This window comes from Eretmochelys imbricata, chromosome 11 (genome assembly GCF_965152235.1).
Source record: "Eretmochelys imbricata isolate rEreImb1 chromosome 11, rEreImb1.hap1, whole genome shotgun sequence".
Taxonomy (NCBI): Eukaryota; Metazoa; Chordata; order Testudines; family Cheloniidae; genus Eretmochelys; species Eretmochelys imbricata.
In genome coordinates this window covers 62204487-62224179 of record NC_135582.1, presented here as the reverse complement: position 1 = coordinate 62224179, position 19693 = coordinate 62204487, and the positions used below count along the sequence as shown (strand labels likewise).

Sequence of the window (19693 nt, the reverse complement as noted above, 5' to 3'; positions counted from 1 at the left end):
TGCTCAGAATAGAGCAAGAACTCTACCTACTTATAGACACCTAGGGATATGCCTCCACTTCAGAGTTAACTCAGGTGATTGGCATTCAGGTCTGCACACCCAGGTTAGCGGCCACACTGCAAAGCCATCACTGTGTTCCACACTGGTGCTTTGCTCACTTGAATGTAGATTCCTTGGTTCTTCGTGCTGCAGTAAGGTGAGCTGCTCAATAATTCTTTCCCAATGAATCGTGGGAGAACTTGTCTGTTATTCTGGGCACACAGGGGGGAACTGTGGGAAAACATTGGAGCACTATCAACACTCGAGTTATTTAGCATGTGTCCTCACTACAAAGTGGGTGTCCTCACTCAAGTTTAAGCCTATACCCCCAGTCAAGCTAGCTAGCTCAGAATAAAAGCACCACTAAACATGGGTCAGAGATTTTGTGTGTGGACAGGAGAAGAGTTAGGAGTGAGACCCAAGTAAGAGTCTGAGTCAACTCTGAAAGTGAAAATATTATTGGCAGTCAATGTCCCATCCAGAACTGCATGGAGGTAAAACTTTTTTTTGTTTTTTTGTTTTGCTTTCAAGATGTAGTTTGATTATTGTGTTCTCTTTTCCTGGTACCTCAACTTTCTCTCATTCAAATCCATTCAATCCATGTCCACTGATGTCACTCTTCCTTGCCAAGTCTAGGAACCAGTTCTTCCTATTTATTGGCCTTGATCTTTGTGCTGTCTTAAACACAGCTAGAATTTTGGGGTGGGCCAGCAAAACAATTTTGTGTCTACTTCCCTTCTCCTCCACACCCCGAAAAAACGCATCAGGTAGCGAGAGTAACAGTTGTGGGCCCAGCCTTTAGAGGGAGCAGAGAGCCAGAGCTGCTTAGGCACATAACTGACTGGAGGGACAGATGTGGAAATTTTGTGTAAGGCATTCTCTACTGTGGTCAGGGAAACAGGACTTTGTGAGCAGTCTTTGTAAACAAACAGGATTGTACCAAAGAATATACATAACTTGTATCATCCATTTCTCTCCCTATTGGAAACAATCCTGTAAGTCCTGCAAATTGGCTAGCCCGCTGGGCCAATGAGGCAACAATTCCCATTGACTCCAAGAGGAGAAAAGGGGTGAGAATCCTTCCCAGTATTAGTTGAGAATAGAGATGACTGTGAATTTTCAATTCACTAAAATCAACATTTTTGCAGGAGTGCCTAAGTTTTGATTAAACTTTCATCAGAAAAGGTTTCTTAGGTTAAGGATGCAATTTCTGGACAAAACAAGAGTGAGAGAGAGAGAGAGACACCCCTCCTTCCCAGAACAGCCAACAGTCCAGTGGTTCAGGAACTCATATAATGTGGAAGAGCCAGGCTCAGCTCCCAACTGTGCCTGATTCAGACCAAGGATTTGAATCTTGATCTCCCACATCCCGAGAGAGTGCCCTACCCATCAGACTACTGACTGTTCTGGGTGGATAACATTCCTGTTGGAGTTTTTTAAAAAATAAATAATTAAATATACATTGGAACAGGGACTTAAATCTCAGTCTCCAACATCCCAGGTGAGTACGCAGACCACTGGGCTATAGAATCAGCCCCACTCTCTTTCTCTGGCCCAATGAATATTCAATTTTTTATACAAAGTGGAACAGCTCCAGCAAGAGAGAAACTGAAAGAGACCCATACTAGACTAGCCAATAGCCTGGTGGCTAAGGCACTCCCCTGGGCTGTAGGAAACCCCATTAAAGTTCTTGCTCCAAATCAGCCTGGAACTGAACCTTGGTCTTAAACATCCCAAGTGAGTGCCTGAACTATCGAGCTTGTATGGGGTGTATCTCATTTTCTCTTATTTTTCACAAAAAACTTCAAAAGGTCTCGATTTTGTCCTGATGTGGAACAGGAACATTTCTGAAATCTCTAACTGTCTTGTGGGACAGGAAAACCATTTTCCGCCCAGCTCTAGTTGAGAGCTACAGACCACTGGAAACTAGCTGGAAAATAAAATTACATGAGAGTTTTAATCATTTTCTCCACTTTTTAATTAGAATTAGATTTGGTATTTTTATTTAGGTTTACCAATATCCCAGAGATTATGCATTTCTCTGTTCATGTTCCCATTGTGCAGCTATTAATTATGAAAAAAAAAATGTAGAAAAAAAACTGTACTTCCTTGCTGCACATCTACTAAGGTAGATTTTCCTGTTCAAGAACTGTTTAGTTAAATAGCTAGCCTGCTAAATGGAAATACCACAGGCTATTAGAGGCTTGCACTTTCAATATGCAAGTGACTGGCCTATAAACAAGATTTTAACAGCTTCTCTTTTGAACAGCTCTGACTGTTTAATTAATCTTCAGCCATTAACCATTCATTTAAAATGCCACTTACGAAATCTTAATTTTGCACATTATCAGCTGGTTCACAAATAGCTATCCATAAGCAGTAGCGTAATGATCTCCCTCTCTCTTTCTTAGAGCCTACCAACCTTATAGTCAATTTTGGCTTCTTAATTAACCACATACATATTAGCATTTAAAATTAAATGGCAGTTTTTTTAAAGAGACTTAATGTGCAGAGAAAAGTTAATACTCAGATTATTCTGCTGCTTGTTAAAGGTAGAAAAAACAGCTTTTGGTCAAACAACCTCCTGTACAACACAGAAATTGGGGCCTTTTGCCCACAGCCAGAAAAATCAGCAATGGAAGAGAGACATGCAGGGCCATATAATACCATTCAAGCTGTATGGAAGTTCTCAAGTTTTGTTTTTATTTATACATTTAAGAAGCTGGAAACACCATCCTCCAATATAAGCGAGGGCAGATGCTCAGACACATACATGTGTTTTGCATGCGTGTCCAATGACTGCAACAAAAGGACGTGGGGTTAACAGTAAATAGGCAGAGTTATCACAGAATGATACCAGGCAGTATTATCACATAAGAAAGGGTGGATCTGGAGGAAAAAAATCTGATATACATGAATGCTCATCACATCTGCAATAACTGAGGCTCATCAGCATCTACAGCAGGGCAGTTCCTAGGGAGTTGCTGGATTACAGTATATAAGATTTTACACATCTGTCAATAAGTAAGATGATCCAAATGCAAACCTAGCACTCAGGATGTCCCTGGCCGGATTTGTGACCAGTCCCAGGAGATATTAGGTCTGCTAACCAGTAGGATGGCTTACAGTAAGAATTTATGTATTATTGTAAGCTCTTCCAGGCAGTGACCATCTTAGTACCTACCACAGAGGAACACTGGTTCTGACTATGGCTTTAGACTTTACTGCTATATAAATAAAATAGTTAATTTTAATCTGCAGCAGATGCAGCTTCAAAGTTATTCATGTTATGTAAAGGAAAACTGTACTCATTTTCCTCAGACTAGCACTTTGAAATTTCCAAAGATAAGTAGCATAAATAAAGAACTATATTTGGCAATGAATTTGGCATACTTTAAAATGCATACTGCTGGGCTGAGCAAACACATTGAGCGATTTGTTCTTCTTTAGCACCACTCCTGAGATACATCAAGTGTTTCATAAATCTTTTACATCACTATGTTTTAAAGGAAAAAGAGGAAATTGCTTTTTTAAAGTGTGAAATGGGGTTGCAGCATGCACCATGCATGTCATGTAAGGGATAGGAATGTCGTATATATCACTTTTTGACTATGGTGTGACACCTGATTAAAGTATGACCATGTATATCATTGTTGCTACCACTGTTATACAGTTGGAACAAAACTTGTACAAAGCGTGTTGTAAGGTGTCAATGGAAAAGTTATGGTTTGATGACTATTGTATGTGTATATCATTTTTGTATTTAAAGTTATGAATATTGATGATATACCTGTGTCTCAAATGTGTTTGTGCCTGTGGTAACACCCACAAGGTAGTTAGCTTACATCTAGTCTAGCCAGCACATTGTGATGGCCCATCAACAAACACAATGGGCCAAGGAAGAAGCTTATTCCCACTCGATGAGCCTTCCTGAATATGGGAATACTTCAGACAGAACATGTGTAATGGCTGCTCCCGACTCCTTGAAGCATGCAAGGACAGGTGACTTGCTCATGTGACCGTGAACTCCATCTTGTGCATGTACTTTTCCACAAACTAAGACTGAGAGTTTTCCCTCCACATGGGAGAAAGTACAGAAGGCCCTGGAAGCAACTCCATTTTGCCTCTTTCCAGCTCAGATCTCTGGATTATGGATTTACACTAACAGGAGTATTACAACCAATGGACTGAGTACCCATCTAATCTTTTGGATGTTACCTGAGACATTATAAGCCAGCAGTTTATTCCATCACTGCTACAAACCTGATCCAAGAACTTTGCCACGATTGTACGTATTTGATTCCTTTGACCATTTTAACTCTCTCCTCCTCCTTTTCTCTTTGGATATTAGATACTAAAGGATTGGCAACAGCGTGATTATTGAGTAAAATCTAAATTATATATTGACCTGGGTATGTGGATGATCCTTTGGGATCAGAAGAACCCTTTGGTTGATGAAATTGGTTTTAAATAACCACTCATCATTAAGTGTAGTGTCTGGACAGTGAAACAAAGGCTAGGATACCTAAGGATACTGACTTCTTGTTACCCAGTGTGGTGAGACAGAAGTTTACTTTTGTTACTGGTTTGGTATATCTTATGGAAGAATAACCACCAATTTACGGTGAGTCTACCCTATTTCTCAGCAGTTTGTCCTGAATCTGGAATCCTCACTGAGGCACAGTGACACCTAGGTTGTGCTGTGGAAGAAGTTAGCAATATTATGACATAGCCTAGATGACTAAGCACTGTAAAGAGATGTGTGACTCACTATTCCTTTCAGTAACATATGTACCACAAAATACTACAGCCACTATTGTATATTGAGACAATACGCATTTCTCTCAGGCACAGCCCCTCCTGAGTTCCCAAGCTGCACACGGTGGTGGAACAGGCTGCATCACCCTTTGCTATGATATAGCTTTCTCTTGGTAGGCTAAGGGTATTCCACAGGCTGGTAGGGTGATATGAGTGGCATGTGGACACAGTAAATGAGAAGACCTTGTGCTCCTCCCAATGCAATAAACATAACTGTGGCTGGTCCTTATATAGGGCATACCAGAGGGACTGAGGGAAGTTCTCTGCTCACTCTCCATGCCAACCTATACATGGTCCATACAAGCTATCCTATGGTATTGACAGGAAAGAGGCTTCCTTTCATTTTTGTATATACTGTTGACCCACATCTGTGATAAGTGGCATTTTTATCAGTACTGTCAGGGATAATCGATTGTTGACCTCTCTCTCAGAGTAGGTGTTGGGAACTTGGTCTATCAGAAGAAACATTTTGTTTTGTTATGGTGAAGACATGGATTTGAAGCAAAGAGAGTTTCTTCCTTTTCTTCAGAGAACTGCAGATCAGCTACATCACACATCATCAAACTTGGTTTAGGAGGAGGGGAACATGCGATGCTAGTTGCCTAGCTGTAGTGTACTTCTAAAAGTACAATGGGCAAAATTTTCTAAAATGCTTAAGTGACTTGGTCTTGACAGCCTAAGTCTCACTGAAAATCAGTGAGCGAGAGTGACCTGAGGCATCTCTGTACTCACACCCTATACACTACTGCAATGATATTTGTACAAAATATGCCTTGTGAGGTACATCTGAAAACTACCATCACAATGGTCAATAATATCATTGTGAAATGTGTGTGACAATGTTGTGTGTGGATTTATGGATACTCACTGATATTATGCTTCACAGTCTGTGACTAAAAATGTTTAAATTCCCCCTAGTATGTCAGGGGGTGTTGATAAACAGGCTCTCTCCAGACAAAGGAAAGAGGCTAACTCCTCTGAATTTAGCCATACCTGGTTAATGGGCTATTCATTTGTATCAGAAGTTGCAGAAAGAGATAATTTGTATTGTAAAAATTACCAACAGCAGAAAAGACAGCATGGAGTCTGTACCAGTGTGATGGGGTGTTCACCCCACACTTGCCTGGAAAGGGTTGATGTAGGCTAAGAAGGAGGCAATTAACCAGACAGGCCACAGCTGATAGGAATCAGGTGGCTTGAGTAATCCCTTGACTGAAGGAGGGAGCCCAGCTTAGGAAGAATGAGCTGTGCTGGATTTATAAAGCCAGGAAATTGGTTGTTGAAAGGGGCAGTAGGGAAGTATGCTGCAGTCACTCCCTGGCAGAAGAGAGGAGTGTTTGGAGGCTGCAGAGACATATAGCCTACAGCTACTCCCTGGGAGGAGGGAGTGGTGAATCCAGCAAACCCAGAGATGGCAGAGTGCCAGACGGTAAGGAAAGGGGCTCAGGGAAAGGACTAAAAGGAAATAGACCTTGACTGCTGTCTAGAGGCTGCCTGAGCTGGAACCCAGAGTAGAAGGTAGGCCCGGGTTCCCCTGCCAGCCACTGAGGGAATGGCACTGAGGCACTGAATGGGACAACTTCCTAGGACTGCTGAAGGGAGATTCTGATATCCCAGAAGAGGAAAACATGTATAGGGACCTGGCCGGAGGGCTGAGTCATGAAGAGGGAGCAGCCGCTCATGGAGAGAGAGCGGGGTTGCAGACCCAGAGAGAGAGAGGCAGAGAGACAGCATGCCACTGCGGAAAGGAGCATCGACCTCATGAGCTATTTTCCAGAGTGACCAGGAGGAGGTGCCAGCCTAGCGGTGAGTTGAGCACCCCATCACAACCAGACAGCATGGCATCCACACCCAGCAGGGAAAAGGAGCTTTATGTGGGGATACATTTCAGAAGAATACATTGCAAAGGTTTACTGGACTATAAGGAGGAGTGAACTTTCTAATGGCTAAAACATTTTCTCATCACGTAAAGGATAACTTAAGGGTTTGCCTCCTGGTCTCTGGTGATTTTTCCTATGGAGACAAACCCTTCAACACTTCTGAAAATTTTACACTACATGGTTGTGAATGGACTGTGTCCTCTGAAGAGACAACTATATGGCTTTTTGATACTGAGGTCCTACCCTCCTCTACCTTCTCACAGAAAGTTTGCACTATTAAAAGGCATAGCCCCGGATACATACAAGAGGTTGCATTACCGAAAATTGAGGGTGATTAGAAATAAACAGAAAAATGTTGATTGACAAAGAAATAAGTGTGATTTTTTTCAAGTTAATGTGTTCCTATTTTTAACTTATGTCAGTTCTTAGGATTCACACAGTACACTGATCATACTAATGCTTTGGCTACATTCATGAAGAAGAACCACTTAAATTTCTATAGCACCTCGTGTCCCAAAGATCTTGGCAAAATATGCATAGGATTACTTCACCTTCACTGCAATGCAGCCATCACTGAGAAGAAATGCACCAACTGTTTAACAGTGCACAGGAATGCTACCTCGCAGTTTAAAACAAGAAGAAAAGAAAACGATGCAAAACTGAAGTTACAGATGGAGTTTGAGGTAGAAGGGATGTAAGTATGCATGCTGGAATTTGGCCAGGACACAAGTGTTAACTTTTCAGTAAGTACAAGAGGAACCTGCCCTGGATGTGTGCATTTACATAGCAGGGGTTAATCATGTACTTCCTAATCACCTGAGTAATAATTTCAGCACATGTGTAGGGCACTGCTGGCTGCACTGTGCACTTTAGAGCAGTGGTTCCCAAACTTGGGAGGCTGCTTGTTCAGGGAAAGCCCCTGGCGGGCCGGGCCGGTTTGTTTACCTGCCGTGTCTGCAGGTTTGGCCGATCGCGGCTCCCACTGGCTGCGCTTTGCCGCTCCAGGCCAATGGGGGCTGTGGGAAGTGGCGGCTGGTACGTCCCTCGGCCGGCGGCCGGTATGTCCCTTGGCCCGCGCCGCTTCCCGCAGCCCCCATTGGCCTGCAGCAGCGAACTGAGGCCAGTGGGATCCGCGATCGGCCGAACCTGCGGACGTGCCAGGTAAACAAACTGGCCCGGCCTGGCCCACCAGGGGCTTTCCCTGCACAAGCGGCGTCTCAAGTTTGGGAAACACTGCTGTAGAGGGTTCCCAGGCTGGTATGGGACAACCCATGAGTGGGCCACTACAGTAAAAGAATAAATTGAGATCATGATGTGTTTTTTAGTGGGTGAAGGGAAAGGCGGTTAATTATATATCAGCTATTAGTAGCACTTATCTGGCCACAGAGATTCTCTCATTATAAGTGGCCTTATAATTTTATAAAAGTCATAAAAATGATAACACTTTTTTTTAAAAATCTGATTGCTTGATTCAACTGATGAGTTTTAATTCTCTCTGGCAATGACACATAACTGGAATTCCCAGACTAAAATGAGATCATCTATGCTCTGTTGAAACCAAAAAAGAAAGATTTTTTTTTAAACTCATTTACTTTAGTCACTACTCAAGCCCCCACACACTATATCATTAGCTGTGATTCAGAGGTGGGAGGGAAAAAACCCCACAGTATTCTGGAGAAAAATTAACAGCAAAAAATCATGACACACACACAGAGGGAAACCTAGCAAAACATGAACTATTCCATGACCAACCTGCTGATAAATGTTCACCCTCATAAAAGCAAAATAACTTTTGTTTGGCTAATAAGCATCCATTTTCCACTTCCCTATTGTTCTGAGGCAGACAAGGTTGTTTTCACACCTGACCTAAGATAGATTTGTTTGGTAATTAATGGAGATGTAGAAAGAAAAACTACATCTACTCTCAATAGCCCACACTGGCAGGATTTCCTTGCCTGCAGTTGTCAGAATTTTCAATAACTGTTGGTTTAGATGTCATAAGCCATTCTACAAATTCATATCCGTTTATTCACGTTTGGCACAACTCTAATGGTGAATACAAACTTTTGTCTTTGAGAGAGAGGAAAGATAGATTTAATACTGGCAAAGGCAGCCTAACAGGAATTCCAATTTCTCCAATATAGTCAAGCAGGCTCTAAAAACCCCAGAAATTCAACTAAGATTTTCCTGCTAGTAGGTTGGTAATGGACCAGCCCAGGGAGAACAGGCTCACCCAGAGCTACCTCTGCCTCATGCCTCATCTTACCATCAACTTCTTTTTTTTTAAGTTGGGGTTTTCCTGTTTAAGTTTTGGTTTTAGTTTTCCAGTAAATGTTGCTTGCGTGGCTCGGAATTAGACATGAGTTCATGCTAAAATCCCAGCTCCAAACACTGCAACCAGACCTGGATTTGGATCAGAGTTTGCAGCTCAATCTTATCACAATAGCAAACAAAGTCTCATTTAGTGGCAAGACACTCTCTCTCCAGCCAAATCCTAGATGTTCATGGGAGAGACCTGTACATTCCTTTTCACTTTCACAAAAAAGCAATACATACCACAACGTTCGTTTCAATGTGAATGGTACAAAATGGTCCTGTTAAAATGGAACTCTGTAACAGAACTTTAATCCTAATTAGGCCTAGTGCAGCTAGCACCACACCTAATAATGGGCCTAATCTAAGTACGTTTCAATGTGAGAAATTTCAGATTTGGATCTGGATTTCGAATCCTCTACATTTAGCATAGAGTTGACATAACTGGCTCCTATGCATGGGGTGTTGATGGTATGGAAGGGAAGATGTCAATTAGCTGTCTCTCCTTTGTATGGCAGCTATCTTCTTCTTGACTATCTGATTGAGAGCTTTCTCCAATACTGTATTCAGATGAATGAGAAAGAGAATTTGGCATATTCCCTGCTAAACACTTACATTTCTGTTCATGTCACAAGCTTCTGATGAGCTGTATCTCAATGACCTAAGACATATCCAAAGTATTGTATCTCTACAAACTCAAAACTCTCCCATGTCTGCGCTCACACAGCCTCTCACACACATCCAGCATAGAATGAGGCAATGAGGAACCACATTACAAGCCCCAGTACAAGATTCATTCACTAATATTTAAACTGCTTCCCCACCTCATATTCCCAATTCCGCTAATGGCCATTCACCCATCTTCCTTGCACAGTCACATACTGGACAGAAAAATCCCATGTACATTTATTAACACCATGACCACTAATGAAATCATATAGTTCTTATACCCCGAACTCCAGAAGTAACCAGCTTTAGAAACCTCACAGTGGTGGCTGCATCACAGGGTTTTCTTTTTAATTCAAAGAAAAACTTCACCATCTTTCTTTAATGCTATCAACCCGTAAGCTTGACAGTAAGGATTAAAGATTGCTCCTTCTTTCTCACTTGGTTATTGGAAAGGCTGTGAAAGGTAATCAGTCTTGTGAAGCTACACTTTACAGTCTGCATAAAATGCCATGATTCCCAGTTCTCTCCCCAACCTAATTGAAAGTGCATAATATTGCACAGCTGGGGAAATGTAAACTGTAAACATATGCAATATATCACACTATCACACAAAACCCTGTTACGAATGGGCACTGGGTGATCATCAGGACCAAAAGGGATCGAAAAACAGAGTTTTGCTGAAAAATAAGAACTTTTCCCATCTAAAAGAGAAAAACACACTTTCTCAGCAGCATAGGAATTGGATTGGAGGCGGTTCATTCATTCTGTTTGTGAAATATGTACCTTTCTATAATGATTTCTATTTGACTGCTGCTTTATCTAGACCCTTCAGGGGTACTGTTGGGGCAAAAGCTGTTCTTGGTTAAAATGATGGAAATCAAGAGTAAAACCATTTTTTTCTACTCAGTAAATACAAGTGCATGTGAAATTGAAAAATCAGGTGATCTGCAGCCATTGGGTAGTATTACCTGTCACCAGAAGTCTGTGGATGGTGCTGCTTGTTTATCTTTGCATACAGTCCTTCCAAACGCTCCCTCTCTCCTGGTATTGAAGGGATATCCCGTGGGTATCCAAAGGTTTCTGCTACAGGTGGAGACGATGGCCTGTAGACATTTGCTGCTGGGTAAGCCTCTCTGAAGTGATTCACTCTGGCATAATTTGGGTCCATCTCATCGTCGTCATCATCATCATCATCAGGTGGTGGACCTACAGGGCTAGTGGAGTAATCAGCAAGCCCTCTTGCCTGCTTTTGCCGTAACTCCTGATGTTTTGCACCGATCCTAATCGTTAGGAAGAAACAAAGAAACAAACAACACGTTTGGATTTACTCCGGCAATGACAGCAAACCAGTGATGCATCAAGCAAAATTTTAAAAACATCTCTCAGCTGTTATAAATGTAAACTAGCTGTATAATTCAGGACAGTAGAACTCCAATGCAAGCAGAAATCTCTAGGTTCTATTCCTTTGGCATGCAGCTTTGTAAACAAGGCATGTTGTCATTCTGCACTCTGACAACAGATTATTGCAGAGTAGGGTGCAATTTTTCACAAGTATTCCTGATAAGTGTTGTTTGTGTATGCGTGCACAAACACCGCTTTAATCATACACAGATCTAATATTTTAGAAATACATCTCTACCAAAGGTCTGTGTTAAAACCACAACGCAGGCTTAAATATCTAACCTAATCTTCAAACTTTTCATCTAAATTAGCCAAGAAAAATATTATTGCCTCTTTGGCCTCTTGACCCACACATATTCTTCTAAATAAATTAACTTGCGAAAAGCAGATTAAACGTGAAATAAATGCGAAGATGGCACAGTTGTTTGAAAAGCAGTAGCAAAAGTAATTTGCTTGAGATTTAAATAAATATATATGTATATATTTGTTCCATAAATGGAAGACCTCATGCCTCATTATATAGGGGCTAGGGACAGAGTAAAACAGGGAAGAAATTAATAGAAACCTGACAGAGATGGATTGGTACATATAAGTGAATTAAAGACTATTACTGGCAGTGCTCCACTGTGATAAAGCCTTAAGTGGTATTACAAAACGCTTCTGCTAATCAGTGCCATTATGTAATCTGTGGGGAATCAGAATGGTAAAACAGATTCAGGTAAATTTCAAACCCAAACTTCAATGATTCAACATTTACTCCTGAATCAAAAAATACAATAAAATTCCATGAATGTGCAACTTCTGTTAAATGTTCAGTTCCTCTTTAAGATGGCATAATTAAACACAAAGAGAAGAATGATAGCAGCATGCTGACCACAGTATGAAGAATACCATGGAGTAAATGGTACTGTACTTATGGAAGTGTGTGATGTAGGAAAAGATGCAAGGCAAAAGCATGCATCGCACCTGCACTGGCTGCCATTAAAAAGTCAACATTTGCCCACTGTCACTGTATCTGAAGTATAGTAGTATTTCCCCCTACTTGATAAATACAGTGACTCAGTCTATAGAAAGAACAGGAGGTAGGAAAATACTCAATGTGGTTAAACATTGGTGATGACTGTGGCCAAAAACACACAAACAGCGTGTGCAGGACAAATAGTCAAAAGCCTGGAGATGAGAAAAGAAGAGGTTTTGGAGAAAATTTGGAAAGGCCCTGAAAGATACGGAGCCCCGGAAATAAGTCGACTAAACCAAATTGGGATATTAATGCATTGCTGTACATCCAGGTGATCCATTCTTTCCAGATATGTGCCACCAACTGGAATATGTACCTGAGGATTTTTATTTCGAGTCATTAGAAAATATATCTCATTAGGAAAAACCAAGATGCATCTTGTCATGGGGTGGGATGATGCAGCAGACAGCTCTGATGGGTGTCAATGAGATACTGCGGTTTTGGCAGCTGGCAGGAGGGAGGGATGGAAAAGAGGAAAGTGTGTTCAATTTTTTCTCTCCCCCTTCCTTAGTCATGTAACACTCCTCTCCTAGGTCACCCTCCCTCTTTCAGAGTAAAACCTAACATGTACAGTCAGCAACAGGTGGATGAAAGAACAGTAGTTTTCTGTGTCCTCTCTACTGTTTTCTCCAAGTCCTCTAGCCCCGATCCATTTACTGCATTTTCTGTAATTTATCTGCAGATAAGTCTACATTTATTTATTTATTTTTTCTGACTCTTACCATATTTCATGTTTCCTTTTTTATTTCTTTGATCCTACTATGTTCCTCAAACCACTTGGGCTTTCTGTTCTGATACCTTCTATGGTTTGTTTTCTCTTTTGGCCTTCTCCTGTTTCTCTCCTCTATCCAGTCCTGTTCTCTCTGTACCCTTCAGCCTTCTCTGCTTTTCTACCCCCCTCATTCTCTCATTACACCACACACATTCTTTGCCTCTCATTCACATGCTGGCCCAGCCAGGTCAGTAGCCTTGTGTAGATGGTGGAGGTTGACCAGCCTGTAGGCTCACCACTCATAGCACTGCCAGGATTCAGAGTGAGTCTTTGATTCCCCACGGATCTGCTACTATGTGAATGGGAGATTTCACTGGGGGGTCTCATGGAGGGTATATCATGGTGTTGACATATAACAGAGCTGGTCAGTGAGGCACACATGCTCCCACCTAGTCTGTTGTCCATTTCATTGGCTCAGCTGGCTTACGGCTCCTTCAGAGGGTCAGAGTTTGATGGAGTTTACATAAAGTGGGGGAGAAGACTGTTTTTGTAAAACAGACAGGGACACTGGGACAGATATTGAGGAAAAGGAACATTGCTTTATTCAGGGACACATGGGTACTCTGGGGTGGAGAAAAAGGCAAGCATGGATATACAACTAAAGTCTGAAATTACTACAGATGAAAACAAACAATAATAAGCAGTGATTGGTGTTCCTTTCTATACTGTAGCGTCAAACCTCAGAACAGCCCTAGCATGAAGAATTAGTGAGTAGATGAAAATATGCAAAAGGCTTCATCCTCTGCGGGTTCCTGAATAACGATAAAAGAAAGACTGCACAGCAGGAGGGACCCAGCTTGCCCATGTCAGCGTCGCCAGAACAAACTCACCAAATTTTATGTTAAGTAATTTTGGAAAAAGTTCTACCCTGATCAATTCTTGCAACAAAACAATCTTTGCAGGGTGAGTGCAGTATGCATCCTATTGTCAGGGAGTGCTTACTGTACTATGATGACAGGGATGGATTTCCATTTGCAATACAGCTATGGACATCAATACAGCAGGGAATTTGTATCACTGGTTTCTGTCTTTTATCCATAAAGTGCCTTCACAAGAAATCATCTTGTAGAAAGATTAATATTTTACATGCCCCACATGGCGTTACGTTTAGAAATGTAAAGGTGAAAGGACTCTATTTGTTTACCCCCCGCCCCCAAAATACCTTATAGCTATTGGACCCAATACATTTATCAGTTCTATAGTCCCTGTCTCTGAAAGTTCTGCCTTTTGACCATTAAATGCTTTTATAGCAATTTAAGACTATTTCTGCCATTGGGCCAAACCCTGAGAGATGCTGAGCATTTGCAAATATATCCAGGAAACTGAAGACAGTAGACCAGATCCTCAACTGGTCGAAAATGACATAACTCCATTGACTTCAGTGGGGGTGCGCCTATTGACACCAGCTGAACATCTAGCCCAATACCTTTATGTTGCACATCAGGGAATTTCTACAGGTGGGATAACATACAGGTTTTCTACTAGTCTTAAGGATGGGATGTTGTATCTCCTTGGATGAGGGAGGGAGGGCAAAAGCAGCAGCACATAACATTCTCCAGAGGAGAAGACTTGGAGCAACTCATCGGAATTGAAATGGTGAACTGAAATGGACTCTGAACTGATACACACCATACCCCTTAGAGATCGCAGACTTGAAGGTAACAGAGTAGCATGACACAGTGGCATCATGTGTAACTTGCTTTCATGTTGGACAGTGAAAGTAATTTGTTCTGCCATCAATACTGGTACCTTCTGCACAACAAAAGCTGGAATTAGGTTAGCACAATTTTCTTTTGTTACTGTGAATAAGCCTAGCTTCTTCAAATTTTCCTTATGAATGCAGCCTACAATCACTTTCACTGCTATGATCTGTACCTGCTCAAGAACAATTACTCCCTTTCTATATTATGCTGACCAGTCAATGCCAGTTTATGTGAATTTCTTGCTGATCAATGTCTCATCTTTTCAAGACGGCTATTATAATTGTATTAATATTTCTTGTTTCTTTCTCACTCTTCCATGGAAATCTATAACTTCTGCTCAACGATCTCTCTTTTACTCTTTCTGTTTTTCATTTCAATCCAAGCTCTACCCGATGTGAGTATTGAACTACACGGCTGTACAATTTCAGTTTTGTATCTACCTATTTTACTAAACCTTCCTTTATTCCTCTTACCCTTGTCATTTCTATTTTCTAAAGTTTTTCCATTTTCCATTTTCTAAAGTTTTAAATATCCTGATTGCATAACATCACCATGTTCTGACCCAATCCTTAAGAACATTTGTTTTCTACAAAACATACCAAATGAGTGCCTAATAATCTTTTATCCTGCTTCACCCTATTACCTTCCTCTCCCATATCACATTCTGTCTTGCCTTCCAAACCTGCTGGCTGTTGCACATTTGTAGTGTTTCACCCTGTTCCCTTTCTCTTTGTTGCTTTTTCTTATAATTTAGACCAGTTCCATCTCTTACCCTCATCAAAAAATCTGTCCGATCAACAGAATTGTCACAGCAAACAGCCTTGAAACTACAATGAGAGTACTACAATTACAGAAGAGCCCAACATGTAACACAGGATGGGTCTGGTTAAACAAGTGGAAGCAAGAGATTACATGTCACTCACCACCCTGACACCAGCAGTGAAACTAAAGAGGAGAGGCACAGGTCACAATCTGAACAGTTTAGCCTAATACTAAGTTTATATAAACTTCCTGATGAGGGAATGGGAAATAAACCACATAGGATGGAAGGAAGCCAGTGACATTTCCCTTCTGTATCCCATATCAATTCTGCTCACTCTGTTCTGCCACCTGAAACCAAGCATCCAGTTAAATCACTGCCTGACAAATACATCAACTTCCGTTAGCTGTGCATCTGTGCAAACACAGCCCTCTCACCTAGGCAGCCAGAGCACAGGCATCTTAGAAATGCTGTAGCATGTCCTGCCCTCTTAACTTCCTGTGATCCCTCTCTCTTTTAATTGTCATCCAAAGCCAAACAGGTAGTTCCTGCCTAAAGATTTTCCGTAGCGTCCCATGGCCCAGAATCTATCATGCGTAACATTTCCTAGCCACAAATAAGCCAATAATTTTGGGCTGCAAAGGCCAAACGCTCACATTGCAGACCAAGGAAAAGAGAGTCCTTTCTTATATAACCCTGACAAGAATATGGTAAAGTTTTCAAAATAACTTAAGTACCATTTTCAAAAGTTGCTTAAGACACTGAAGGAGTCTAAATCTCATTGAAAGTCAATGGGCCTTAGGCTTCTAAATGCCTAGGTCAGTTCTGAAAAATGGAACGTACGTGCTTTTGAAACTTTTACCCCATATCTAAAGTACCGTGGGGCTGCTCAGCACAAGAATAATGATTTATGGTATACAAGTTCATTTATTCCTCAGACCTCCTTCCAACATGACTAGGGCCCTAGCAAATTCATGGTCCATTTTGGTCAATTTCATGGTCATAGGATTTTAAGAATCATAAATGTCAGTGATTTCAACGATTTAAATCTGAAATTTCAAAGTGTTGTAATTGTAGGGGTCCTGATCCAAAAGGGAGTTGCCAGAGGGGGCAAGGCTACTGTAGGGGGGTTGCAATACTGCTACCCTTACTTCTGCGCTGCCTTCAGAGCTGGGCAGCCGGAGAGCGGAGAGCTCCTGCCAGGAGCAGCAGCGCAGAAGTAAGGGTGGCAATATCATACCATGACATCCTTACTTCTGTGCTGCTGCCTTCAGATCTGGGCAGCTGGAGATTGCGGCTGCTGGCCAGGAGCCCACTTCTGAAGGCAGAGCCGCCGCCAGCAGCAGCGCATAAGTGAGGATGGCCTGGTATGGTATTGCCACTCTTACTTCTAGGCTGCTGCCTGCAGAGCTGGGCCCTCAGTCAGCAGCCACTACTCTCTAGCCGCCCAGCTCTGAAGGCAGCGCAGAAGTAAGGGTGGCAATATCGCGACACCCCTAAAATAACCTTGCAACCCCCTCCACCAACTCCCTTTTGGATCAGGACCCCCAATTTGAGAAATGCTGGTCTCACCCATGTAATCGGTTATAGTAGAGGGTAAAGGCACACAAAAGACTAGATTTCTCAGTGGGAGACCAGATTTCACTGTCTGTGACATGTTTTTAATGGCTGTGAATTTGGTAGGGCCCTAAATATGATCCATTAACACAAATTCCATAGCTGGCCCCTTTTTTGTGTACCACCAGTATGAACTCTCTAAGGAACTTCTATTCAATAATCACATCTTTTCTTAGTGGGAAGGAACAGAACATTCCAGCCTTCAAGTTCTTCTCTGCTGTGTATCTCAAGGGAGATGAACAACTGGTTAGCACAATGTGCAGCATGCAAACCAAATGTTGCCCGTTACCATCTGTAATGAAAACACGAACAAAAATTGCTAGCTACTGCAGAAAGGCTACAGTTAAAATTGTGGTTATGTAAACACAGCTCAAAGGCTCCTACTGACAGCACAGAAATTGCTTGAGGGATCCCAAAAGGCAGATAATGTACTATTTTCTTCTAGCCAGCATGAACAAACTTTCTGCTGAAAATGTACAACAAGTAGTACAACAATCTGTTTTATTATATGTCAAGTACAGATTGTGTGCCCAATGCTGTGTAAGGCACATGGAATGCCATGATCTACGCTCCAACGTGCCAAGCTAAGGAGACAATACAGTCAAACAGAAAATACACCTGGTGACCAAACAATGGTGGTGGGGAGGGGTTGTTTCATCTTTAATAGAGTACAGCAAAACATTTTGATACAAAGGATTAAAAATTGATAGGCTTTGCAGAAAATGTGTGTTTTAAGCAGCGATTTGACCAAGCATCAGTGCATAAGTGAAGGAAATTCCCAAAGGCAGAATAGGAGAAGGAACAATAACTAGCAAAGGTGAAGTATACAATAGGAATAGATAGGCAGGAGGCATAGGTCATTTACGATAATTAGTATTCGATTTGCAATTAATATAGTGAAAAGGGAGTGGCTGTGAAAGCGGCTTGAGATGTAGCTCCAATTTCACAAAAAGGCCCAATCCTGTGAGTCTTTTAACCAGGTTAATTGGTGTAATACACATTCTTCCATTCATTCGGTCTTTCCTTGTGTGCAGCCGAATAAAAGCCACTGCATTTTTCCACTCACGTGATGCTGCCTGAGATCTCCAAACTGCAATGATTACTTAATTTACATCTGATTTAGAGTCTTAATATCTCAGCTGTGATTTTACATAACATTTCTGCCTTTGTCTCTCATTTCCCTAATTCACACATAGATTGAGAAAAGTGTTGTCTAGGAGAAAATACCCTATTGCCCCAGGAGGTCAATAGGATTTCAGTTGGGTTTAAGGTTTTAATACTTTTTTCTATCTGGTAGCACAATATATTTCAGTGGTTAAAACATCATATTTTCATTCATCTACATAAAAGCGGACCAAAGAAATTCTGCCTTTAGACCTTCATATGCAACACTCACTAAAGTGAATTGAGTATTTCATGTGACTATCTGAGGGCAGCATCTGGCGAAATGCTTTAAACTTTTTATTTTATCATTATTAACATGCATGAACTTTTCATACAAGTATTAACAAATCTTATTAATAACTTGAATGTGTTACCCTTAAAAGTGTCATCTGCGTTTTGCCAATCTTTAATTCTCTGGTCAGCCCCAATATTTTAAAGTGGAAAGTTAAGTATTTCTCATAATTCAGTGCTTTAGTCTTCAACCCACCAAAAAGATGGGTAACTGAAGGTAACATCTGAAGGCAACTGGGTTGGACCAGTGTAAGTGTTCCTGCAGTATTGTTATTACTAGATATCAAGCATAAAAAGGAAAGAAACCAGCTTGACTACTAGGGCTTCTTTTCAATTGCCTTGCACAAGTGTAAAAGTCTACTATTCTAAGCTGGTATAGTACACCCAGGAGAAATTTAGGTAGGCAAAACATACTTACTAGAACATTTGCTACTTTTTGAACAGCAGTGTGAAGGCTATATAAGGTTTTCCATTAACGTAATTTCAGTTTTTTTCAGTGAATTTGTTTTGATCATGGTTTTATCCCATGTGTGTTTGTGTGTTTCTGTCAATTTAAAAGTGATCAACTTTTACTGGAGCAAACAGCCATAGAAAGAGAATTGCAAAAGGCAAGTATTTGCAGATGCAAATATTCTCTCCAAAGTCCTTGCAATTTAACCAATCAAGAAAAAGAAACAGAACAATCACAGCTCTACAACACAGCTCAAGGTTTGAATATCTATGATCTTTCCATAAAGTAAACATTTCATAAGTAAACAACCAGATAAGTTGAATGATGACTCAATGTGAGGAAACTGTAATATACTTGCACATTATTTGCTCAGCTCTAGTGAGTATCAGAGTTGGAATCTGGCAAAAACACTGAGGTTAATACCACTGTTCTAAAGAAAAATACCACGTGATCAGTACTGATCCCAGGATACAAAGATTTTGATTTTACACTGCATTCAAAAGACAGAGCCTGAAACTTCATGCTGCAACATTGGTTCAGGACCAACTCAGAGGGAAGACTGACATTTACTCAGTCACCAATACCATTTCCTGTAGCGCTAGGTGTTCTGGGAAAGTCTCCTGCCCAAACACTAACCTGTCACAACTTTTCTTAGGCTAGTGAGATCTTATGAGCTCACAGCACAAAGTACTGGAGTGCATATATTAGGTTATTTTTCTCCATCTGAAAGAAATTCTAAGAGTGGAAGATTCAAAACGATATTCCTGTGATATGATTTTCCCCTAAAAATGTCTTCA

General features: G+C 41.2%; 1 protein-coding gene across 3 annotated transcripts in view; it reads right to left on the bottom strand.

The window, feature by feature from the left end:
* PARD3B (par-3 family cell polarity regulator beta) overlaps nucleotides 1–19693 on the bottom strand; it is a 615914-nt gene that overhangs the window by 97054 nt on the left and 499167 nt on the right. For all 3 annotated transcript variants that reach the window (XM_077830252.1, XM_077830251.1, XM_077830253.1), the window contains one exon: nucleotides 10688–10999. In XM_077830252.1, the coding sequence (XP_077686378.1) occupies nucleotides 10688–10999 (312 nt within the window). The remainder of the gene's footprint in view (nucleotides 1–10687; nucleotides 11000–19693) is intronic.